Raw genomic sequence first — 26,643 nt, forward strand, 5'->3', positions numbered from 1 at the left:
GTGACTGTGTCATAGTTCAAAGTGCTGATGGAGCACCTGGACCGTGAAGAAGAAGAAGAGGAGGGCGAGGACAGCGCGCAAGCTAGAAACAAAGCAATAACTTCACTTCTGCGGAGCTCCAAACCTCGAAACCACAACCACAACAATCACTCAGCGCCGGTGGAATCCGAAGATGAGGAGAGCGATGATGATGACCCCACGCCGGTAATCAAATGTCTTATACCACAACCTTTTTTTGCACCACGGACCGGTGTGAAGTGGGCTTTTTCTTCACGGACCGGCAATGTGTGTCAGAAAAATACAGCAAATATAAAATAACATTAGTTTTTAGCCCAGTCATGATAAGTGCAAGGAAAATCTAACTCACTATACACTGAATCAGTGGGAGGGCTGAGCTCGTTACGTTTAGATGAGATGGTCCCATCTAGCATAATAAGTTCTTCTCCAATCGCGAAAGGTTTCTTGTCAATGCGGTGGCCCTCAGCAATTGTTTCTGTCCTTCATGCTCGTGCTTTTTTCTTTCAAAAAATGTCAAATCCAGGGTGCTTTGTCTTTAATACACCGAAGCATCTTTGAAGACTTCATTGCCTCGTTTGCTAGCTTTCGACCACATATTATGCAGAGTGGACAAACCCATATTTTAAGTACACTGTAAAATATTATAAATTGACTTTACTAAAAAAAAATATGCAAACTTGCTGCCTTAAAAAATTTAATTTATGTTGACTTAGATGAATTAGATTTGATTAACTTAATTATTTTGAGTTGGCAGTACTCAAATTAACTTAAAAATTTTGGATTATAGTCACTTGTTTATTGTGAGTTGGCAGTACTCAAATTAACTTAAAAAAAATGGATTATAGTCACTTGTTTGAGTTGGCAGTACTCAAACTAACTTAAATAACTGGATTACAGTAACTTGCTTATTTTGAGTGTACAACACTCAAATTAACTCAAATAATTGGATTGTAGTAACTTTTTTTTTTGAGTGCAGTATTCAAGTGATAATTGTGTATTAATTATCTTTAGTTTTCCATTTCATCCATCATATTCAGGTCAACTTAATTTTCTTGACCTAAAAGAATTCCACAATAGAAATTACAACTGCACATACTAATTTTATTAAAAACACATTATCTAATAGTAATGACCCCCAAAACACAATAAATGGAGAACACTCATTGGATTAACTCAGTGGAATTAAAGTTTACTTTAAAATGCTCAAAAGTGCATTTAATGGGAGACACTGGCTCCTGGCAGGCTGAACAGTGTTTGGTTAATTCTCAGTATCAATGAACAATCAGTGGATTAATTATAAACCCACTTTTGCCAACATTTTGCACTTCATACAAAGTACAGTATAAGTACCTAAGATAACCTTTTGCGACAGAAATTACTGAATAGTACCTGAACTGCATCAATGTTCACTCCTATCCTGTGATTTCCAAAGACTAACAGGAGAGACCCTATTTTCATAATTTCAGGACATTAACTTAGCATTGAAGACATGGCAACAAACTAGTTGCCCATTATTTTTATTTATTTATTTAATAGGGACAGTGCACATTGATGAACATCTAAAAAGATGTAAATATGCCAGATTGTAGCAAGTATATGCTAATTTACATCTGTAGTCCCTAAACAGGTGACACAAAGATACAAAAAGGAAAGAAATAACAAAAGATTACAATAAAACAACAATACAATACGTTACTAAGAACTTAAAAGTCAGTGATTGCAAGACTGATTTGCTTTCAACCACTGCTTGAGCTGAGTTTGAAAGTTCGTATTGTGGTACATTGCCTGATGGCCCATTACAACATGAGCTTGAGCTCTGGTAAAGCTAACAGTTCTGATTTCTCCAACAATATTAGTGATCAAAACGAACTACAATCAACATTGCCCCATGGTTTAAACTGTGCAGCAGTGATAAAATAAATATAAAAATACAGAACTCTTTTTAAAACACACAACTCAGTTCAAATTCAAATTTCACTTTAACACCTGAAACAGTGAACAAGATACCTTGTTTTTTTCACATCACCAGAAGAGTACATGCAAAACGTGTACTGGAGTTATACACCTCAGAAACCTAAAATCTTACCAAGAATATGTGTCTTATTTTTATTCAAATTCTAATTTCATATTAAGCTCTATCGTCTAAAAAAAAAAAAGTCTAATTTCTAGTCAAAAGTATGTCATTAGTATATATATATATTTTTTCAATCGAAGAAAAAGTAACTTTAAAAAAATCAATTGTAGAAAAAAAGGTTTGAATGTGAAAAAATATTTGAGACTCAGAAATTCACATTTCAACACTTTATTTTTCATTGAAACCGTTTTCTTTGATCGAAGCAATCCTTTTGGTGTTTGAGCCATATTATGGGTAGAGGACATTTGTGTCCAAATCATTCAATCCCAATAAAAGTTGCTTCAATCAAAAAAACTATTTTTAACCAAAGAAAAAAAAATCTTTTGCAAAAAATTTTTAAATTTAAATATATATATTTTTTTATTGACGTGTCACTTTTTTTGAAAAGCAAAACGTTTTAAACGCCTTTTTTTTTTTTTTTCTGAAGTGGAAAAAGTTTTGAAGGCACTTTTTTTCGGTTGAATCATTTTGACACGAAGATACAACTTCAACGCTACTTCCGACATGTTTGAGTGGCAGGTGATTACGCCAATGGCATAAAAGCAGGCAGCAAGAATAATGGCCACCAGGGCTCCATCCAGCCATCGGACTCTGCTCGAGTCCAAGCCAAAAATAGTGCACCGGTAGGGGGGTGTGACATCGGCATCTCACCGGAGTGTCCGCGATGGTACGGTGCCCTGTCTCGGCACACTGGCGGACCCCGATATCACCCCTCCTCCCCGGCGCGGAGGCCGGCTGTTGAGTGGACGGCCCACGAGTGACACAACACTCATTCAAAGCTGAAGCGACGGGGCTCCCGAAGGGGGCTCCCGGCGCGGATGCCGGCGACTTGCCGGTAGTCCACTCGCTTACTGGGCAGGCTAGTGTCGGGCCACTCATCGGCCACTCACGTACCGGCGTGTCGCGACACTGCGGTTGGACCACGATTGCCAACCATCACGTCAGGGCAGCGGGTGAAGTTCCCTTTGTTGAATGACATTAAGCAGCAGCGCACCATACCATCTCAGGCACTCCGGTGAGATGCCGATTTCACACCCACGTACCGGTGCCCTATTTTCGGCTTGGACTCGAGCAGAGTCCGATGGCTCGATGGAGCTCTGGTGGCCATTATTCTTGCTGCATGCTTTTATGCCATTGGCGTAGTCACCTGCCACTCAAACATGTCGGAAGTAGCGTTGAAATCGTATCTTTGTGTCAAAATGATTCAATCGAAAAAAAGTGCCTTCAAAAACTTTTTCCACTTTAAAAAAAAAGTTTAAAACTTTATGCTTTGCAAAAAAAGTGACACGTCAATAAAAAAATATATATATTTAAAAAAATATAGATTTTCAAAAAAACATTTTAGCAAGAGGTTCTTTTTCTTTCATTAAAAATATTTTTTTTGATTGAAGCAACTTTTATTGGGATTGAATGATTTAGACACAAATGTCCTACCCATACTATGGTTCAAACTCATTTCACATTTCTGCTTTTGTGAGCAGTGAAGGTAGAATAAACAGTGCTCTGAAAGTTACAGTCTTGATATATGCAAGTAACCATTTGCCTCAGCTTAAGATGTCTTCGCAAATGGGTAAAGAAGTCTGCTTCTTAACAAGGCTCCACAAAGTTGCACAACTGACAGTCAAATGCAGTTTCTCCACTTTTGTCTGCATCTTTTTGAGAGTGCCATGTCAATAGGTGTACTTATGAAGACATGGGGAGTTGGGATGTCCGAGTGTGGTATCCATGTTTTAAGCGGTAATGCTTAAGCAAGTAGCCTCTCTTTCCAGCAGAAAATGTGCAGTACTTACAAGTCCACTGCATTAGAGAATACTGCTCTGGTTGACCTGAAAAGACATAATAATTTCAGCATTGAGAACTTGTTAGAAAAAAAAGTTACATTTTTTCTTAACAGTTACAAATTAAAATGTCCAATTATTTTTAATCACAAATTAAAATCTGCAATCAATTATTTTAATATTCACAAACTGTGTAATAATGAGTTATTTTTAAATTAATGTAACTGATTATTTTTTTAACATTCAAATTGAGATGTACAATTAATTTCTTAATCCATCTGTAAAAACATTAATGCATGTTTGTTATCCCAACCCAACAAATACAAATATTAAATAATTCATTGATCAGTGTATGAGACATACCTGTAATTGCAGAGACTGAGGTATGTGTGGACTTCTGACCATTTGCTTCAGCCTGATTGGGGGATGGTGAAAAAGAACACAAAATTAAGGCAACAATTTCAAAATATAGGCACATAAATGACCAACCTTCAACACACCAGGTTGTTATACCATCGACTGTGATCTCTGCACTCTGAAATGTGATCTAGTCCTCCGATTTTTGCGATTAATGCATTTTAAAACAATTTCAAATTATCAGTGCAGTTTGATCAAACATGGAGGGGGAGCACTGCAGATGAAGAAAAGCAAATGGAAGTGCAGATGACAAACACTCTAAAGCAGGGGTCCCCAAACTTTTTCCTGTGAGGGCCACATGACTTTCCCTTCTCTGATGAGGGGCCGGGTCAGTTTGTAACAGAAACAGTGTGACGATTGCAGCAGTGCCTAAATGTAAAAATGTATTGTTTTTCAGAAAGCCACAATTAAATTACCCTTTCTGGATTCTTCACGAAACAAAATAAAATAAAAATAATAACATAATATAATATGATATAATATCATATAATAATGAATAATAATAACACTATTAATTAAATAGATAATAACCAAATAACCCTGTTTGGGTTCTTCACAGAAAAAAAGCCAGGAAATAGATAACACTATTTGGGGGGGGTTCAGGAGGCCGGACCAAATGTGGAGGCGGGCCGGATACGGCCCGCGGGCCGTAGTTTGGGGACCACTGCTCTAACGCAAGAACCGATTACGTTGGCGTACATAAAGTCTGAGTGTGCATTTAGCTCTTACCTGAGCCGAAATAGACAGGCTGAAGCTGACTTAATTCTAGCACTAACTCTGTAAATAAATCACTTTATCGACATTTCTAACATTTTTACGTGAGAAAGTAGCCGTTTAGATCCACAACGTGGAAATTCGGCGCTACTCAAGCTGGCCGTAGTGACTACGGCACTTCCTGTTATTTTCACAAAATAAAACACCCACTAACGATAGAATTGGTGTTTTTATTTTGAAAACAGGAAGCGAACCTCCCCTCGGTCTAGCTAACTTAACCGCTCGGTAACACAGGAAGCGAACCTCCCCTCGGTCCAGCTAACTTAAAACCGCTCGGTAACTGTTTTAAATCGGTTTTAAAAACCTCTCCCATCGCCTAAAAAACGTTACGAGCCCCGTCTGTCAACTTAATCACCAAGAATTCAAAACGCCGGCATAAATGGTAGTCTACCATAAACTGTTGTCTACATTTGTTTCTGAAAATTATGAGGTTACTGTCACGGTCATATAGCATGCTTGCTAGCGGTGATATTTGATGTAATTGACACTTTTCCTCCCTGGCAGCACACAGGCTACTACACTACAACAAGACAAATAGACGGTTTACAAAAGAGTAAAATATTTACTTACCAAATCAGTGTGCTGAGGACAAATAAACCCACAATGGCGAAAATAAATGAGAAAGGTGTTGGAAAGAGCGCGAAAGTAGGCAGGGCAGATCTGCGCATGTCTGATAGAACGCGCAAAGGACACTGGGTACAATAAATTATTTTTTCTAATTTGACTTAACTGGGATATATCAAGTTAAGCAAGTTCTCCAACCCCAAATTACTACTTACTTATTTAAAAGTAGTGTTCACAACAGGTTGATGAAAACTGAGTTTAGTTCACTTATCAAATTTAATTAATTTGAATGTTAGCATTTACAGTGTAGGATTCTTTTTTTTTTTTTGGTATTGTCTGTTAAAATATGTTTTCGTTTTCTTGGAGGTTATAGGCTCCTCTTCTGGCTCTTTCCCCGTAAAAAAGCACTCCAAAGACGTCTGTCTTTTAGTCATCTTTGCTAGCGTCTCGGCTTATTATTTCCAGGAACAAATCTGATGCGCCTACGTCATACATCATTATAAGTACAAGCTCACATAGATATAATAAAATAAAAGATAGATGCTAGCTCCAAAGGATTTCTATGACGACATCCAGATTGGTGTGTCAAGAGGCAGAGGCCAGAATGCGGTTGTTTATTATAAATTATTTACTGTTTCTGTGCGGCTTGGTAGCAAATGCTCCATGGATCGGAACCATTCCTCGGCCCGGTGGTTGGGGACCACTGTTACACCCAACTACTTAAGATAAATTGAAGGTTTGGTGGCCTAAACGTGGCTAAAATTATGTTTTGCGTCCGTACTTAAACACTTTTTTTTTTTTTTTTTTCAACAAAAAGAATCGGGCCTAAACAAATTTCGATGGCTTAAATAAAATTTCGAACATCCTATAAAGTCTTGATTTAAAAAGAAAAGATTTACGTTTTTTTAGTGTTTCAGATTTCAGCCTCTGTTTCCTCATTTTACAGTTTCGGCCAACAATTTGCAATAAATTGCCCCTTACAATAGCTGAGCTCTTTACTCAGAAATAACTATTACTGTTAGGGATGTCCCGATCTGATCACGTGATTGGAAATTGGGCCGATCGCGCCATTTTTCCGAGGATCAGAATCGGATGAAAAGGATCAGGTTTTTAATTAAAAAAAATATATATATATGTTTTTATCCTTCATGCTCGTACAGCCTCTCACTCTCCCCCTGCTGCTTTTCTTGGTGAGCACTGCCCTGGAGTTTGCTCGTTAAAGTTAACGATGATAGGTTTGAATCTTTGATCTTGCCAGAGAAGCTTGGTAGCTCTACAATCAAAGGTGCAGAGTTGTCATCATCGTTTAGCTCGTTAAACATTAGCGTTAGTGTGCTGTGGCAACTCATTATGTAAGTGAGAGTCTGTTCTCAGCAGCATGAGCGTAAAAGCATGAATGGATTTGAGTGGACTCACTCAATGAAGCATTTAATACAGACAAGCCTTCTTCTTCGTTGTTCTTATTTAAAAATAATTTACAATATGAAGGTGGCACGGTGAGACAGTAATATGTTTAAAACTTTTTCTTTTTTTTTTTTAAACAACACTTTTTTTCGGTATCGGAGCGGGAGTCCGTATCGGCAGAGTCTCAAAATCATGTGACTCGGACTTGGGTGCAAAAATATGCGATCGGGACATCCCTATGAACAACAAATGATTGAAATGTACTGAAGCTGTGTGCCTTTAAGCCAGAATCACTGCGAGAGCTAGGGCTGCAGCTATCGATTATTTTAGTAGTAGATTAATCTATCAAATACCGTAATTTCCCGAATATAAGGCGCACCCGTGTATAATGCGCACCCCAAATTTACTTGTAAAATTTGGGGAAAATTATTATACCCGTTTATAACGTGCACCCTAATTTTAGCACCAATAAATAGAAGAATACAAGAAAACAGAGCTCGTGTACAGATACAGAGATGTCATTTTACTGACTGGTGAAACACAGCACAAGCATAGCACATTGGTAGTTCAAAACATTACCGTAAACTGACAATATTTACGGTAATAATATGATTTGACAACTTCTCCAACTTACCAGAATCTAGGAGAAAACAAAACGGATGCGACTTTTCTTTTAAAGGCTGCTGTATAACTTGCTCGTTTCCTCATGATGAATAAATGTTTCTTGATACGGTAAAACTACTGAACTATTGTTATTTGGGTTTGAGTTTCCCGAGGGACCGATATAGTTGACGGACACAGGAAGTGTGTGTCCTTACATTTGTTATGCTCCGAATTGTGGAGCTGCAATAAACGTCGACTCAAATGAGTTCAAGAAACTAAATTCTGTGCTTTATGAAGAGTGAAAAAAGCCGAATTTAACACAGACGAAATCATTCGGCCGATTAGTGTGAAGTATTACCGAAACAAAATGGTGACGTCACGTACCGTAATGGTCGGCAACGGGTCGCCGCATACGTTTCTTCAACACAACGTGGCCGTGTCAATGAAAAAAAATCGGTTTATATATATATGTAATACATATATATTTCTGTCTCCATCCATGTACCCGTTTATAATGCGCACCATGAGTTTACAAGTTGATTTTGGGGAAAAAAAGTGCGCGTTATATTCGGGAAATTACGGTAGTTAGTTCAGATAATCGAGTAATCGGGAGATGTAAAACAATGGCTTGTAAAGATTGCACTTTCAAAAGAGCATTAAAATTACTGAGTGTTTCTCCAAATTATGCAGAATTGCACTTTCATTTAAAAATAAATTAAAATACCGGAGCGTAGCCTTGAACTGTATTAAAAAACTAAATAAATTAGAATCTAAGTACAACAAAAGAACAATTGGCTAACTTGCATAGCAAAAGTCCGCTAGTTTAAATGCTATTAAAAAAAAAAAAAATTATGTATTTATTTATTTTTTACAATACTCTTAACAAATCATTTAAACACATGTTCCCTCAAAAACAGCTAAATATACCTATAAACAAAATTACGAATGCATAAAAAAAACATGTTGGTCTTAACAGGGAGCAGTTGGATTCAGCCATTGGATGATTCATGTTTAATGAGTTACGTCATATTCACTGTTGCAACGAGATGGCAGCGTATCCATCCAAATGAATAAAACTAAATGCAAACACTTTTAAAACAAACCATTATAACGCCACTCTAATTAAACTAGTGCTGCAACGATTAATCGATTAACTCGTGTATTCGATTAGAAAAAAAATATTCGAATTAAATTTTGTTGCCTCGAGTATTCGTTTGATTAAAGTGGCGTTGTAATGTTTAATTTAGAAAAGGTTTGCATTTCGTTTATTGATTAGGGTGGATACATTGCCCTCTGGTCTGCCTCATTTCACATGGCTGAATCCAAATGCTCCCTGTTAAGACCAACGTAAGCTAAGTTTTTCTTTGGGCTAATGTTTTTTTAATGCATTTGTAATTTAGTTTATATGTATATGTAGCCGTTTTTTGTGGGAACATGAGTCTGAACCATTTGTTAAGAGCATTGCAAAAAGACGTTAGCATTTTAATAGTATTTACGCTAGCGGACGTTTGCCATTTAAGTTAGCCAATTGTTCTTTTTTGTACATAGATCCTCATTTATTTATTTTTAATACCGTTTGAGGCTCAGCTCAGGTATTTTAATTTTTCATATTCCTTTTCCGATTACTCGATGATTCGGACTAACTAGTTCATCGATTAATCGACCACTAAAATAATCGATAGCTGCAGCCCTAAATTAAACGAATACTCGAACCAGCAAAACTTGATTTGAAGCTTTTTTCTAATCAAATTACTTGAGTAAATCGATCAATCGTTGCAGCAGTAGTGTGAGCCATATGTGATTTGGCAGTGCCTTATTGACACCTGTTCCAAAAAAATATTGTTTGCCGTATTTCGATTTCAACAATAAATATAGTGGTGCAATGTAGGTATTTTTTCCATAACTTCAGATGAAGTTATATAAAACCCCTAATTTATTTATTGTATCCCTTATTTTTCACAGAATGTTAATTGGAAAACCTTGAATTTGTTGTATTTATCATTATTATAGTATCCATTGGGGCATCACAACATACCTGTTAAGTTGTAGAAATTGCAAATAGGGAGATTTCTGTTTGCCAACCCCGATGACGCGCGTGCACGCGACAATCGCTAAGACAAAATGCAACCATTTTTTTTTCAAGTTCATTTTGGTCACAACACTTGTGTAAAAATTAACTACACTGTCAAAGAACCTCTTTTTGGTGGCATCAGAGATAGTCTTCAACTTGCTCCATGTATTGTCTGGCATCATGTGATACTGCTATGTTGCCTGTGTCATGCCAGTTCTCCTTGTTCCTGTAATCAACATCTAGGATATCCTCAGCTTTCCTGATCACATCCATTTGCACAAATTTGGACATCAGCTTCCTCAGCAGCCTCTTCATCTCATCAACCATCACTCCAATTAGGGTTTTGTCAGACTAAATCAGCAAGATTAAAAACATTAATTACATCATTTAGAAAATTAATCATATTTGTTTTTAAAAGTATCTTTGTCATGGCAGTTTTTTAATTGAATTGTAACCTAGAATTGAAACTTTATATTTTTTGTTTCAGCACAGTAATAATGATATAATGTAATAAAGTGTATAGTATACACTTTAGCTTTAGCATAATAGCGAATCTAAATGATTAAACTTCAAGTAAGTAACGATATGCTTTCTCACTTAAATTCATATATTGTGGGGGTAGGACCGCAGTGGTTTAATATTCCATGATGTTTGATCCACGAAAACACAGAGTAAAGCAGCGACTTCTTCCTCATCGTTCTCCCATCATTAGCTCTAATGCTATTAGCATTAGGCTAGTTAGCTATCGCTGACAGGTAAGACTTACGGCAATTACGTTGACGAACGTCGTTTTTCCCGAATACTGGAGGCCGACTAGGGTCAGCTCCATCTCTTCCTTCCAAAATAAAGACTCGAACCAGTCTAAAAGTCTTATTAGTGCCAGCATCTTGGGAAGTCGGTGGTGCTTCGCCTCTTTCCTCCCTGTCAGATGATTGGTTGGGCTTTTCCAGCTCTGAAGGGGAGTGAGGGCAGGGAAGTCGGAGACGGCCAGGCTATTCGTTGTTGGTCACTTTCCGAATCGGGCCGAATGGTATCGTTACAAAACGGTGACAAACAAAAACGTAAAAAAAAAAAAGAATTGACATTTTTGGAAAATCGGGAGATTTGGCTTTCTAATCGTGAGGCGTGAGCATTGGGGTCAAAATCGGGAGTCTCCCGACCAAATCGTGAAACTTAACAGGAATGTCACAATACAACTAGCCATAATATGGGAAGTCCACGACAGCATATATCGGTATCGGTTTGATATGGCTATCAGATTTTTGGAGTTGGACAATACCAGGATATCGGTTAAAAAGTCAATATCAGATAATTAATTACTGCAGAGTCATATTTCCAGTCAATTTATTCTCCATTAAGAAACAAGAATGACAGGGTCATCTATTTTTACTTACAGCAGAAGACACGACGAGGCGACGACGAGGCGGAAGATCCTGGCCACATGAACGAGAGCGTGGACGTGACGGACGTGGTGGCCATCTGCTGTCCCAGATATAAAGACAGGCCACAGATCGCCAGAGTGGTGCAGAAGACCAAAAGCGGCTACAGCGTACACTGGATGTCCGGTTCCTACTCCGGGCCCTGGGCTGTGGCCAAGAAACGGGACGGTCGCAAAAAGGTGCCTTGGTTGGACAATATCAAGGAGTCAGACATTATTTATAAGAAAATCTCCTTGACAAGCGGACACAAGCTGACAAACAAAGTGGCACAGACGTTACGGGCACTTTATGCCGCCAAGGACGGGACTAAGCATTAGTTGCCATTTGAACAGACAGCCTACGTGGATCCAAAATGTTACAGAGAGACATTCAAAGCTCTTTCTATATAAGGACCTAATAGACCGAGTTCAAGTTTAACACACCAGAAGGAAATGTTTGGGTAAACATTGGGTGGGAGCTCCTTCGCTGTTGTGCAGCAACCCGGTTCATTTTTACTCCCACCGACTGTATTATAGTTGAAGTACAAAAATGTTTATATCTGAAAATAATTCTGTAAAAAAAGAAAAAAAAAGAAAAGAAAAATGAAAGTGAATGTTGGAAATTAGTGTATTGACGTTCTTAATAAAGTGTTTTTTGGACTTTAAAATATGATCGTATGAATTGATTCACTTTGTACAAAGCACAGGAACTATATTTGTATCTATTTGAAGAAAATACAGTGGTATGAAAAACCTGCAACTGAACCTGAACCTTTTGGAATTTCTCGCATTTCTGCATAAAATCACCATAAAATGTGATCTAATCTTTTTCAAAATCACACAGATGTAAAAACAGTGTCTGCTTTAACTAAAACCACCCAAACATTTATAGGTTTTCGTATTTTAATGAGGATAGCATGCAAACAATGACAGAAGGGAGAAAAATAAGTAAATGAACCCTCTGCCTAAGGAGACTTCAAGAGCAATTGAAACCAATTTTTACCAAACAATTTAAGTCAGGTGTGTGGCCAATCACTGATGAGTGGTTTAAAGCTGCCCTGCCCACTATACAACTCACACCTGGTAAGAATTGTCTTGATTAGAAGCATTTACTGATGTGCATCATGGCTCAGTCAAAAGAGGAGTCTGAAAACCTGCAATCAAGGATTGTTGATTTGTATGAAGCTGGGAAAGGATACAAAACCATCTCTAAAAGTCTGGATGTTGATCAATTGACAGTCAGAGAACTTGTCTACAAATGGAGAGAGTTTGGCACTGTTGCTTCTCTCCCAAGGAGTGGCCGTCCACAAAAGATGACGCCAAGAGTTCAGCGCAGAATACTCAGAGAGGTAAAAAAGAAGAGTGTCTGCTAAAGACTTACAGAAATCATTGGCACAGTCCAATATCTCTGTGCACACATCATCTACTGTATATGTAAAACTATGGCCAAGAATGGTGTTCATGGGAGGACTCCATGGAGGAAGCCACTGCTGTCTAAAAAAAACATTGTTGCTCGTTTAATGTTCGCAAAAAGGCACTTGGACACTCCACAGACGTTTTGGCAAAATATTTTGTGTACTGATGAAACCAAAGTTGAATTGTTTGGGAGTAACACACAATGGCATTTGTGGAGGAAAAATGGAACGGCTCAACATCATCAACACCTCATGCCCACCGTGAAGCATGGTGGAGGGAGCATCATGATTTGGGGCTGTTTAGCTGCCTCAGGGACTGGACAACTTGCAATCATTAATGGAAGAAAGAATTCAAAAGTTTATCAGAATGTTTTGCAGAAAACCTGAGGCCGTCTGTCAGACAGTTGAAGCTCAGAAGAGGATGGATGCTGCAACACGACCATGATCCAAAACACAGAAGTAAATCAACTTCTGAATGGTTTGAGAAGAACAAAATACACCTTCTGGAGTGGCCAAGTCAAAGTCCAGACTTGAACCCCATTGAGAAGCTGTGGCATGACCTGAAAACACCGATTCACGTCAGACATCCCAGGAATCTGACTGAACTACAGCAGTTTTGAAGAGAATAGGCCAAGATTAGCCCTGATCGATGTGCCAGACTGATCTGCAGCTACAGGAACCGTCTGGTTGAAGTTATTGCTGCCAAAGGGGATGGGGGATGGGGGGGGGCAAAAAATCTTAAATGTGATGGTTCACTTACTTATTCCCCCCCTTATGTCATTGTTTGCAAATTATCCTCATTAAAATATGAAAACCTAAAAATGTTTGGTTGGTTTTAGTTAAAGCACACACAGTTTTTTCATCTGTGTGATTTTGACAAAGGTCAGATCACATTTGATGGTGATTTTATGCAGAAATGTGAGAAATTCCAGAAGGTTCAAATACTTTTTCATACCACTTTATGTTTACATCAAACAAGCATTTACACTCATACCTGTGGGTACAACTATGACTGGTGGCCATTAAATATCAGGGAAAAATTGGAAGCACAAGTAGTCTTCCATCAAGCTAATATGCATGTTTATGGAATGTGGGATGAAGCTGCCATTCTGGTATGATGAAACCCCTGCAACCACAGGAAGAATATGCAAATTCTACACAGGGGGTGCCCAAGTCGGGTCATCGAGATCACCTATCCAGCTCGAAATTCTACCTCCATAAATGTGAATTTAGCAAGCTGTTACCTTCAGTTTTTCACTTTCATATCAAGGCTCTCTCCTATATAAGTCTTTAGGGAATAAAAAAAAAAAAAAAAAAATCAAAGAATTTGAAAGCAGAAAAAACGCTCAATATCTGTAAAAATCTTAATAATTGGATAACCGCAATGTTCATTATTTTCTTCTTTTGATATATATTGTTTTGAATATTTGTGTTTGTGTTATATTCATTTTTGGTATGTATTGTTGATTGCTCACCCTTTGTCAGTTACCCATATAGATTTAATAAACATAATCATATGACATATGACGTGTCAGGTACGTGCGCGGTCTATTACGTAACAGGTAATGTAATTTTAAAAAGTTAAATAGCAAACAAAAGTAAATTCAGTATAGATACTCTGAACAGAGATGGTTCAGATGCAACAATGGAGGTGCTTTACTGATCCACCACTGGGAAGATCAGAAAACCAATTCATTTACTGGCAGAACCATCAACATGTGTACCCTCATCTGTTCCAGTTCCCAAAACTTTTTGATGCACTCCAGCATCATCTGTACCTTGTGAGCAAGAAAGTTCAGATAATAATCTACCACAGTAAAAAAAAATTAAGTGTTCCCCATCCGACATGATGGCCATAGTTAAACAAGCACACCGTCAATCGCTCTCATCAGTCACACAAAACACGCATTCATGAATTTTGATTTGTAAATATTTGCCTGAGCCATATTTTGACAAATTTGTACTTTTTTCCCTCAAACATTTCCTCAGGATGCTGGCCCCTCAGCAAAAATTGGCTACATCCTTCGAGTATTTCATGTTTCCCAAACAAACAAACAAACAAACAAACAAACAAACAAACAAACAAACAAACAAACAAACAAAAAGTGATTGAGGCGATTATTTTAAGCAGATAACGAAATAGCACATCAAATTCAGCTTTCCTGTGCGCATCCAACAACAATGAAAATATGCATTAAGAGCCCCTGCAGTTTAGGTTTTTGCCAGGAGAGGGCACTAGTAATGAAGCTTAATGCACTTTCAAAAGGTTCATTGGCCATCGCTACTGATAACGATCCTGATTACTTGATTTAGATGTGTTGGTGGAGTGAGATATCTCGAGGATCAGACTTGGGCACCCCTAGAATATGTGTTATCCGACTGCTTTCCTTAAAATAGCGTGTAATCACTTGTGCTTGGGTGGAAGACTTGGATCTCCATATGGCGGAAAACACTCAGGTGACTTGAAGTTCCGCTCCGAGACCCCAATTTGGCCAACTTTAAAAATTGTCCGATATGCATGTGTGTTACATCATTGAAAAGCTTAAAATCTCAATTTACTGGCGGAAGAAAATTTTTGAACAGGAATGCATTTAAAAAAAAAAAAATTCAAACAGCGAAACGCTATCTGGAGGTGAGAGCACGCGAGAGCAGAATTACAGACGCCATGACTTTAACGAGATATTATCGCGTACTTACCTTGTTTCGATCCAAAAAAACTCCATGTAGCATGTATCACTGAGTGTCAATACACAGCTGTGAATGGCCACAGCTGGATTTTTGGGGGGATTTTATGGGTGAAACATGGTAATATAACAAGGGTCACGATGCAGAAATCGCAGACATCAAGGAGTGGTCGAGATTTCTTTTTCATATATTTACCCTTTTAAACTTTTTTTTTTTTTTCCAATTTATCTTTGTTTGGATCGACTATTTAACATATCGGAGAAAATGCGACAGTAACAAAAAAATACAATGAAGCCATAGTTATGAGGTAAATTTTTTTACAGACGCCACTTTTTTCATTGTGACATACCGGTAATTTGTTTAAAAGTTTAAAATATGTGAGAATTTTTTAAAGTCGTTTTTGTTTTTAAATGAAACATGATACATTAACTAATGATTCTAAGCTAAAAACGACAGACATTTTGAATAATAAATATCATTAATTACCTTTGTTTTATGGCTGGGTTGAAACAAAAGCGGTTGCGCGACGTCTGTAAACGGGGGTTTCCAGGGTAAAACGGACAAATTATTATTATTTTTTTTATTAACACTTTTATACAAATTTACAAACAAAAACGGGCTCACATATGTGCAACATTCCAACAAAAAAACATAACCAACACTCTCCAAAATAATACGCTACTTCCTACTTGTTTGCCATGTCCGCCATGTTCAATTTTTAGGACCCAAGTTCAAATAACATTTAATTTTTATTAAAAATTCAAAATCATAAAAAGCCAATACCATGTTTATTTACAATCGCATTTGATAAAAACTGCATATTTTTGTTTGCCGTAGTACAGAATATTTGAACAGATTTGTACATTAACAAAATAAGCTAATTAAACGCTTCTATTTCAGGGTAAAATTATCCTAAGCTTTCATTTAAAGATTTAGAAACAATTCTTGTACATAAGAGTTAATTTCTTTTGTTGTAAAAATTAAGAAAAAAAACAAAATAATCTAAACCCGGAAGTACAACCTATGACCTCTGCGATCGAACATGAGGTTGGCGGGTAGCCGGTCCAATGTTTATCAGATTTTATGATACCTTCGTTTCTTTTTCTGACCCAAATTACTGAATTTACAAACTACTTTCCAGCAACAAATTTACTAAGAAGCAAGAAACAGTCAACTTTGGGTAAGATGGCGGGCTTAGACAGAACGGCACCCATACACTTCAACCGTAATAGCATTTAGCCTCCGCGTTAGCACTTATTTTTAGAATATTTTACAAAGTCCGTAAACTAATCATTAACTTGTTCAAACTAGTTTCACGTCACCCACGTCATCTCCAAATAAAACATCAAGTGACGCACACTACGCGGTATGTTTTGATTTATTTTTTCGTCTAATTGACCGTTTGCTGGCTAGTTTCGTCGGTCAGCTGCAGTCTGAAGCCATGCCGTCCAGCGCCGGAGCCAGCAGCCCCGCCGCTGCTCTCGTCGAGGCGCTCGACAGCTCGGCCCGTCTAGTCGACCGACACCTGCAGGATGACCGCTGCTTTCCAGACCTGTCGGAGCTTCTCAGCGTGCCCTCTCATAGTAAGTCACGATAGGCACCAAGCCTAGAGTACCAGAAAGCGGTCCAATTCTAAGTTAATGATTATTATTTTTTTAATCAGTTTTGTCCGATTTTGCATGCCTTTGAGGCTTTCATGTTGCCTTTATATTTCAAAGAAATAATTGTTCACAGTGACCAGGTTGGGTCCCTTTTTTCAGGACACCATAACCTTCATGTCCAAACTGTTGTTTTCTTCACTGACAAATTATAATCAACATTTCTGACCAAAAAAGACAAATCCCAAAATATTTTGTCAAAATTTGTAATGTTGATGTCCCATTGATTGACAACCAAACATGCTCGACTAACCGTTCTGAAGCTTGATAATATTTATTCATCTTGTTAGGATAAGCATTCAACAGAAAAAAATAAGACTGAGTAGTTTTATGTTTGACAATTCCACACAAACAGCAGGTATGGTCATCGGCGTTTTTGGCCTTTACACATACCATGGTCAAAACAGGTTATAGTCAGTGCAAAATAGTGAATATATATATATATGGTGGAAAACATTCAGGTGACTTGAAGTTCTGCTCTGAAATCCCAAATTTGGCCAAACTGTCCTATATGCATGTGTGATACATCATTGGAAAGCTTAAAATCTCCATTTTATGGGGGAAAAAAATTTTGAACAGGAGGGTGTTTAAAAAAAAAAAAAAATTCAAACAGCAAAACCCTAACTGGAGATGAGAGCATGTGAGAGCATAATGAAAGACGCCATGATTTTAATGAGATATTATCGAGTACTTACCTCGTTTCGATCCAAAAACTCCATGTAGCATGTGTCATTGAGTGTCAAGACACTGATGTGAATTTGCCTGGCACAGCCAGACTATTCTCCCTGTATTTTTCAAACACTGTGAGAAATAGTCTGGGACCCAGCCCATTAACGGCCTCTCGAGCAAGATACAAAATCAACCGTCCAGTCAGATTCGTTTATTTGCGTGACGTTTTCTTAACGAGTAACGTCACTCTTGCGCGCCGAAAGTCGCCTTTACAACACAGGTGGCGAACAGGAGAGCCGAGAACATGTTCAAATCCGCGGTAAAACCAGTTTTAAATTACCAAAAACACATCGAAACACGTCATTGACAACAGTCAACATAGCTCGCGCTAGCCATGTTGAATACAGGGTGACCCAAAAAAAAGTTTACACTGCCATAATACAACTTAAATGCCATGTTTATTCAGATTAGAATTGAATCACAAATTATACATTATTGTAAAGAACATGTATTTTTCAATATGTCCTCCCTTAAAGGGGAACTTTGAAGTAAGGTTGGCCAACCATGTTTTTGAATAATATCAATGGCTAAACAATTATAAGCATATTTTCATTATTTTTTTTAACGCAACCCTTCCAGATTCTTTGTTTAACCCATAGCAACGCCCTTGACAACGAAAATGCTTTTCTTCGGCAATCTTTGGAAATTACGTCATACCTAGACGTGCGAGGGAAGTCCGCCATAGAACAGTATTGTTTGTTGCATTGCTTCTCGGTAAGATGCCACAGCGGTGTGTGGCGATGTTTTGTTCTCGCTCAAACGAAAAGTTGCATGAGTGGCCAAAGGATAGCAGGGCACGTAAATGGACATCTTTCGTTCGCACGAAGCGAATTAATTTCACGCCATCATCGAGTAGTGTTCTCTCCTGCAAACACTTCGAAGATGCCTGCTTCCTTAACCGGTCTGGTTATGATCAAGGATTTGCCAAAAAGTAAGTGTGATTTTTGGATAGATGACTGATGACTTTGTCAAAGCATAGCTGCCTACTGTTGTGGAATTGAACAGTATAAGCTATGAGAGCCGCTGACAGGTGACAGCTGAAAAATAGCGTGTTGGTTTAGCGTAGCCATTGAGTCAGTCTCGCAGCGAATCAGTGAGCGCGCAGGTCACGCAGTAAATCATGGGAAATGTAGTCTCGGGACGACACTGAAGTGTCGCTTTGTAATCTGTTCGCTTGTGTGAAAAAACTACATTTCCTCACGCCATTAGACGCCAATTCCTGCCGAGAGCTGTGCCGAGCTGTGTTCTAACTTTTCCATAAGAACTGCTCCATGTGTTAATAAAGAGACAAGGTTGTCAGCGCGTCGTGTGTTCGATACATTTGTAAACAAAAAGTTCATAACAAGACACTATGCACAATCCGTTTAAGAGACGCTGGAGTGGGAGGTGAGGAGGAGATCGGCGAGAAGCAAAACTTCGCGGTCGAATGTGGCGGCAGTCCGCTATTATTTTGTTTTCTTATTGTTGCCACAATAAAGTGGAGAAAGCCATCGAAGACTCATCTCCTTCTTTCCCCCCAACGTTTTTATATTATTATTTTATATGCACGAGAGCTGCCGGATCTGCCAAAATGAACATGAAGTCTGATTATTATTTTTTTTAACAATGTCATCAGATAGACAAAAACATAACATTATGTGCAAATGCCTGCATCTTCAAATCATAAAAATAATAACAGCCTATATCTTACCAATGTTGTAATCTCGATGGGCTTGTATCCATTCCATGTCAGGTAGTCTAGGTACATTGTTTGCATTCTGATTAGCGTCTGGCTAATACATGTTAGATCCAACATAAAATTCCAAGGTCCTCTTCTTCCTCCAACTCTTCAAAAACTTGGATCTCCTCCCTTGCGCTCGGTCTGTCGCTTATATCGCTGTTTGAAATCATTGTTTGAAGGGCTTTGTTTGGCGGCCGTATGTATCTGTGTGACGTATCACTTCCGGGTTCGTCCCCTTTCAGGCTCGAACTTCGGAAACGCGATTATTTTGTCAAATATACAACATATAAATTATTTTTTCATGCTTTATTTGGTGGACAATGTTTAATTACTTTACTTGTGACCCTATTTGGCATGTGAAGAAATTAGTTCACACTACAGCTTTAAGTGTCACAACAGCCTCCAGGCGCCTGCGGAACGCTTGACAGGTCTTCTTTATGTAGGATGCTGTCATCTTTTCCCAAAATCTAACAATGGACCTCTCCAAGGCTGCCACAGAAGTTTGTGGCTTCTTACAGGCACTGTCCTCCACAGTTGCCCATATGCTATAATCCAGGGGATTGAGATCTGGACTCAGGGGTGGCCACATATCACCTTGTCAATCAACTTTTTGGTCCGCCCAGATCGTCACTTCCAGACCCAGGTTTTCATGAGGCTGTTCCAGTATCTTTCAGCTTCTTTTTAACTTTGTAGACTGCACATCTGGATATTCTCAGATTTGCTGCAATCTCAGTAGGTGTCAGACCGGCACGCAGCAATTCAGGTACAGCTAAAGTTTTCTTCATTTTCAGCAGAAGCACAGGAATTGTAGAGACGAGAGATTACCAGCTGCATTGAGTGACCTTAATGTATCACTTAACCATGACAACCTATTTAGATATGTTTCAATGGCTTTTAAACAAGCAGTCAACTGAGTGTAAACTTTTTTTTGGGTCACCCTGTAAACTTCTCCATTCTCCGCTCACGCTAATTACTTGTTGCTTTAACAACGTCACGTCTGCCCGTCGCCGATTGGTCCACTCCGCTGTCTGTTTGCTGTGGCTTGCTCAGCCCTCGAAATTTGATCCGCCGGATGGTCGCCAGACTCAATTGCTGGAACAGCGGTGAGTCTGGTATACCAGGCAAGATGTGAATGGCCACAGCCAGATTTTTGGGGGATTTTAGGGCTGAAACATGGTAATATAACAAGGGTCGCAATGCAGAAATCTCAGACATCAAGGAGTAGTCGAGATTTTCTTTTTCAAATATATAACGTTTTTTTAAAAAAAAATTTTTCAATTTTTCTTTCTTTGGATCGATTATCTAACATATCGGGGGGAAATGGGACAGTAACAAAAATAAAAATAAGCCATAGTTATCGTAGATATCCGTGACTTATTTACAGACACCATTTTTTTCATTGTGATGTAATTTGTTTAAAAGTTTAAAATATTCGAGTGAATAATTTTTTAAAGTCGTTTTTTTTTTTAAACTAAATATCAATAATTCAAAGATAAAAATGACAGACATTTTGATGAAGAAATATAATAACTTTTTTTTTTAATGCCTAGGTTAAAACAAAAGCGGTTGCGTGTCGTCTGTAAATGGGGGTTTCCAGGGTAAAACGGACAAATTGAAAATAGTTCGGGGGCTTAATGCGCCATGAATCTGCTATGGCAGCATATAGACATATTGTTCTATCAGACACAACAGTTCTTTTGGTTTAAAATTTTAAAGAGGGGTGCAAGAGCAGAAACTGCTTTTTCAGCCTTGTCTGTGTTTTCCGCCATATAGATGTGTGCGTTCAAGAAGCTTGATTGTATACTTTTGATAACCTCCACAAGAGATATCCTCCAAACCCTTCAGCGGTCTCAAACCGACTCCACAAAGGGCCGCAGTGGGTCCTGGTTTTTGTTCCAACAGATCCAGCACAAACAGTTCAACCAATGAGGTTTCTACTAACATAAGCAGCACCTGATTGCAATCAACTGATTACACTTCTAAGAAACCAGATTGGTGAAAAGGTATTTGTCTCGTTTGGTTGGAATGAAATCCAGTACCCCCTGCGGCCCTTTGAGGACCGGTTTGAGACCACTGTGTTAGATGATATATATATATTCCCACTATTTTGCAATGTTGATCAACTGTATATAACCTGTTTTGACCATAGTATGTGTAAAGGCCAAAAACGCCGATGACCGTACCTGCTGTTTCTGTTGAATTATCAAATATAAAACTATTGTCTTTTTTTTGTTGTTGTTGTTGAATGATAATCCTAACAAGTTGAATAAATATTATCAAGCTTCAAAACGGTGCGTCGAGCATGTTTGGTTGTCAATAGGACATCAATATTGCAAATTTTGACACAAAATTTAGTGATTTTTTTTTTTGTATTCTTGGGTCCAAAATGTTGATCATAATTGGTCATTGAAGAAAACAACAGTTTGGACATGATGGTTATGGTGGCCTGAAAAAGGGACCTAACCAGGCCATTGTGAACAATTATTTCTTTGAAATATAAAGGCAACATCAAAGCCTCAAAGGCATGCAAAATCAGACAAAATAGGCCCAGGTGTTAAAGGGTTGACTAGGATGTAGTTAATTTTAGAAGCGGTGGCCAGCGTCCTGAGGAAATATGCATTTTTTGTCAAAATATGTCGAATAGGCGAATATTTCAAGAGGGTGACTAATACAAATAAAGAATAATGAATTACAAATAAAGATTTAGGAATGTGTGTTTTGTGTTACTGATGAGATCGATGTAGGGGGGAGGGGTGACTATTTTGGATGGGGAACAATGAAAAGTTTTTATTGATGTACATTATTTTTTTTTTCTTTCTTACAACTTTTCCTTATTCGGAAAATACTCCCTTACAAGGTGTGATGCTGTCATCCCCAATTTTGACGCAAAAGCACCCAGCCCTAATATCGATCTCATGCTCAGTGCATGGTGAATTTTTACGTCCGTAGGTTAAGTACTCGATGGGTGTAATATGTCGGGTGAGTTAGTGGTGCCAGTAGGAGAGCGACTGCTGGACTGAACCTGCTTTGGGCGTGGCCAACTTGTAAAAAGTTGAGAACCCCTGTTATAGGATAACCTTATGAAACATTCAATAGCCCGACATTTGTCATACTTGTTGTTTTGTGGTGAAAATTTACACTGTGATGTCTGCCTTCAGATATACCCTCCGTCTCTGGAGTGTCGGACATGGACTATCCGCTCCAGGGTCCGGGATTACTGAGTGTGCCTAACCTGCCGGAGCTCAGTGCAGTCCGGCGAGTCCCGCTACCCCCAGAGCTGGTGGAGCAATTCAGCCGTATCCTTCAAGCTATAAATTTCATGTTGCAAAAGACGTGTTCTGTTTCATCCATGCTGACTGTCAGACGGTGGTGCTGACACTACCGCCCTCTGGCGGTCATACAAGATTCATGGAACTGTAGACACATTTATAACTTACCGTAATATTTATGTGACAAGTTAGACAATTTAAATATATTATAACTATCAAGTGGCACTTTTGGTGTATGACTCGGTGCAATAGGGGTGCAACTGTACACAAAAATCTCGGTTCGGTACGTACCTCAGTTTTGAGGTCACGGTTCGGTTCATTTTCGGTACAGTAAGAAAAGAAAATGCAAAATATAAATGTGCGTGTTGTTTATTACACACCTTTGTGCTTTCAACAATAGGAACATTAGCCTATACAAAGCTAGAATTCTGCTAAAAAAAAGTGGCGGGTATTTAAAGATAATCCAACAACAATTTGCCTTTCAGACCCCGTGTGTTGGTCAGCTTTCTTTCTGAAAGAAGAAAAAAGTCCTGTGCTAAAGAGAAAATCAATCCCAATGACAAAGATTTTAACATGTATTTCACAAATGAAATGCCTCAATGAATTATTTTTTTCTTATGAACAGTTTTCAAAAGCTTTATTGGTGGATTTTCTCAAGCTAAAACGCCACACAGAAATTAATAAATTTAATTGTGTAAGCAGGATCTGTGTATTATTCTTATTATTTAATTCCAGGTGTTTTAGCTCATTTCAATTTATTTTATTTAAATGGTCTATTATTTATTTTATTATGTTTATATTTTACAAATGTGATATAGTATTCATTTATATTGTATATTTTATCTTGTATAACTTTAGTTCCTATGTGAATATTAGTTCCTCCTTGTTTTGTTGTGGTAGGAGGGTTTTGTATTGAACACGGAGCCGTGTTGGTTATTATTATAGCAGGGAAGACATCAGTAAATCAACAAAGACAAGTCAACTGTGCCCCGATCTACCACTCAAGAGATTTGATGGACTCAAAAAGTGGGTTACGATTGCATATTAGTTTGAAAATCGACCGGATCCACCGTATTTTTACACGAGTGACTTCCGGTCTGCCCGATCCTAGCTACCGGTAGTAGTATTGACACAGGAGGGTCGCGTCTCGCATCAAATAATAAACTCTGCCGTTCTTGTCGCATCTAACACGCGGCCGCACTGCGACTGGTTTGCATTGGCTGATTGACTTTAATGCCCGCGTTTCACTGCGTTCTTGCGGCGGCCACGTTGTCGCGCCGTTGAAGTTTCTGGGTTATACTGTCCTACCGTGTTGGCCCTCTATATAGTAGAGAAGACGGAGTAAATATAATCTACACAATGAAACTGTAACCCGATCGACTCACAGCCTCGAAAAGTAAGGGTTACTTTACGTCAGAAACTCGTTTAGTACGCCTTTGTTCCGAACAGAGTACCACGCACCGAAACGGTTCAATACAAATACATGTACCATTACACCCTTACGGTGCAACATAAATGGAAATCCGAACTACAGGAAAGCAGTGAAAACTTTTGGCTGGAAATGTTCCATCGTGCAAAACAGAACAAAAAAGTTTGGGACCGTTGCTTTAAAAGAGCCACTGCGAACCATAGCTGCGATCCAAATCATGGGCAGCACCGTGTGAAATGTTTATTTGAAGTCATGTCCTTAAAATTGGGATTAATTTGGCTATGTTGGTTTAGTTTAAGAACAAAAGGACTGCAGTTTGTGGCTAAATCAAGTCCAATATCATTCAGTAAAGTACCCTGTGACGTTACAGTCGGACTTTAAAAGGTTTTTGCTCACGTCCTCATCAAACATTTCTGCTTTCTTTTGCGGGGAAAAAAATGTATCGGACAGAAATCGAAAACGCACCTTTCGTTCAATAGCTTTTAGCCACCGAATTTTCAGTGAATAATTGTCTATATATAACATCACATAAATAGAGGAAGACTCGGGCATTGATGTTTCCCCTTAACGGAATATGCAGATATGCAGTTCAACTGCATTATGGGCGTTTTTCCTGAGATTTCTCGGGCCTGGCTCACGATCGACAATGACATTTTCATGTGGAATTATGAGGATGGGTGAGTACAATCGGAGTAAGCGACTGAAAGGTGCAACTCCTGATTTATTTGATGTAATATGCCTCACAGGGGAGACGTAGCTTATTTCGACGGGCTCATCGAAACTATCTTGGCAGTCGGGCTGGTGAAACCAAAGCAAGGTATGTGGAAACACTTAGGCTAGGTTCATACTGCAGGTCTAAACCCCTTCAGACCTAAGCATGCTGTTAAAGGACATGACACGTTCGGGTCTCTAAACCAATAAATACACTGAATTTTGTTGCTATTGCCATGTCTGGGAGATGATTGGATGGAACTATACCCATCGAAATCAAATCATGAGGTTTGGCTCTTTGCTATTTTTTGCTCTTTGAAAATGGCTGACCAAAGAGATAACGTAAAGTGCTCATCTCTCGTTAAAAACACATTAACATTAACCAATAAAAACATGATTCCCCCCCCCCCCCCATCAGAAAAAATGCGGCTCTGAAGGGATTAATACAGAAATTCAAATTTTTTTGGGTCATATCTTTTTGCATGCCCGTTCAGAGTACCATTTTCAATCGCGGCCCGAAAAGTGTCACGCAGGCGTTGAAGACCAATAACAGACGCGTCACAAAATTGCGCATAGTGAAGTGACCCGCATGCGCAAATGTAGAAATAGAAGTGCAATCATATGCTAGCATAATTATCATGGAGGTCTGTGACGTTGCTGTCCATGAATTTATGTTCAACCATTGGGCTATGGAAGTAGCCGAATGCTTGCACAGATGTCTAGGACTATTGTTGAACTTAACTCTCTCTGGAGTTCCATTCCTCCTCCTATGATTACTTTTATTTCCCGCGCTACTTCATCTTTTGCTAAGCAATACAAATTCACATCATCAGCGGTAGCTCGAATTAGTTCCGATTTGGGTTACTTGATGGTTCAGACTGCAGCCACATTCTGTGGAAAAATGTGGCCCAGATTGGATTTAAAACCACATATGAAAATGACCTAGATTGGATTTGAAATAGCCGACTTCTATGCGACGTGCCCCTTTCAGATCATCAATGTAATGCCTCACTTGAGTCGGAAAAACATAAAATAAAATCTGATTTGTGCATTAAGGCCTGCGGTATAAACCTAGCCTCATTGATAGTTTTGTTCCTTTTCAACGAGATGTTTCATTTTGGGGTTTATCTTTCCAGGGATTTTACAGCCTCACATCCATTACCTGCTTGTGTTGGCCACATCTGTGGATGTGGCAATCCTGGGACTGAGCTTTCCAAAGGGCCACGCTGGTGAGTTAATATTAGGGATGTCCCGATTGCATATTTTTGCAATCCCAGTCACCAGATTTAAAAAAAATTTCTTAATTGAAAAAAAAATTCCGAACAAGTTACAGTACTGAACTTTTTACAGTACTTCCTCTTCCGCTTTTTCTAGGAGTGCTGTGAAGTATAAAACACATATATTTTTTGTATATTTTGGCAACGCCATTGCATTTCTGGATTTTTTTGGTGACTTTTAGCCCTTAAAATTAATAAAATATATATATAAATTAGGCCTGAACGGTATTAGAAAAAAATAACATTGCGATATACGGTGGGGCAAATAAGCATTTAGTCAACCACCAATTGTGCAAGTTCTCCTACTTGAAAAGATTAGAGAAGCCTGTAATTGTCAACATGGGTAAACCTCAACCATGAGAGAATGTGGGGGAAAAAAACAGAAAATCGCATTGTTTGATTTTTAAAGCATTTATTTCCAAATTAGAGTGGAAAATAAGTATTTGGTCACCTACAAACAAGCAAAATTTCTGGCTGTCAAAGAGGTCTAACGTCTTCTAACGAGGTCTAACGAGGCTCCACTCGTTACCTGTATTAATGGCACCTGTTTTAACTCATTATCGGTATAAA

At 38.5% G+C, this 26,643-nt stretch overlaps 2 protein-coding genes and 1 long non-coding RNA gene across 3 annotated transcripts in view; 2 read left to right on the plus strand and 1 right to left on the minus strand.

Annotated features, from left to right (window-relative positions):
* The window catches only part of LOC130905341 (nipped-B-like protein B), a 78,494-nt gene extending 66,389 nt beyond the window's left edge, over nt 1-12,105 (plus strand). Inside the window, exons 46-47 of the mRNA XM_057818640.1 lie at nt 16-204; nt 11,160-12,105. Of these exons, the coding sequence (XP_057674623.1) occupies nt 16-204; nt 11,160-11,519 (549 nt within the window). The 3' untranslated portion in view covers nt 11,520-12,105. The remainder of the gene's footprint in view (nt 1-15; nt 205-11,159) is intronic.
* Nucleotides 3,427-5,990, minus strand: LOC130905348 (uncharacterized). The gene is made up of 3 exons (XR_009061086.1): nt 5,692-5,990; nt 4,294-4,345; nt 3,427-3,978 (listed from the first exon to the last, which is right to left on the minus strand). It is a non-coding gene; the product is annotated as an uncharacterized LOC130905348 (long non-coding RNA).
* A 4,209-nt stretch (nt 12,106-16,314) lies between the features above and the next one.
* The window catches only part of nup155 (nucleoporin 155), a 50,716-nt gene continuing 40,387 nt past the window's right edge, over nt 16,315-26,643 (plus strand). The window contains exons 1-6 of the mRNA XM_057818645.1: nt 16,315-16,460; nt 16,694-16,863; nt 22,546-22,683; nt 24,666-24,762; nt 24,832-24,902; nt 25,933-26,025. Coding sequence (XP_057674628.1) covers nt 16,722-16,863; nt 22,546-22,683; nt 24,666-24,762; nt 24,832-24,902; nt 25,933-26,025 — 541 coding nt within the window. The 5' untranslated portion in view covers nt 16,315-16,460; nt 16,694-16,721. The remainder of the gene's footprint in view (nt 16,461-16,693; nt 16,864-22,545; nt 22,684-24,665; nt 24,763-24,831; nt 24,903-25,932; nt 26,026-26,643) is intronic.

The sequence above is a fragment of the Corythoichthys intestinalis genome, chromosome 17 (genome assembly GCF_030265065.1).
Source record: "Corythoichthys intestinalis isolate RoL2023-P3 chromosome 17, ASM3026506v1, whole genome shotgun sequence".
Classification (NCBI taxonomy): domain Eukaryota; kingdom Metazoa; phylum Chordata; class Actinopteri; order Syngnathiformes; family Syngnathidae; genus Corythoichthys; species Corythoichthys intestinalis.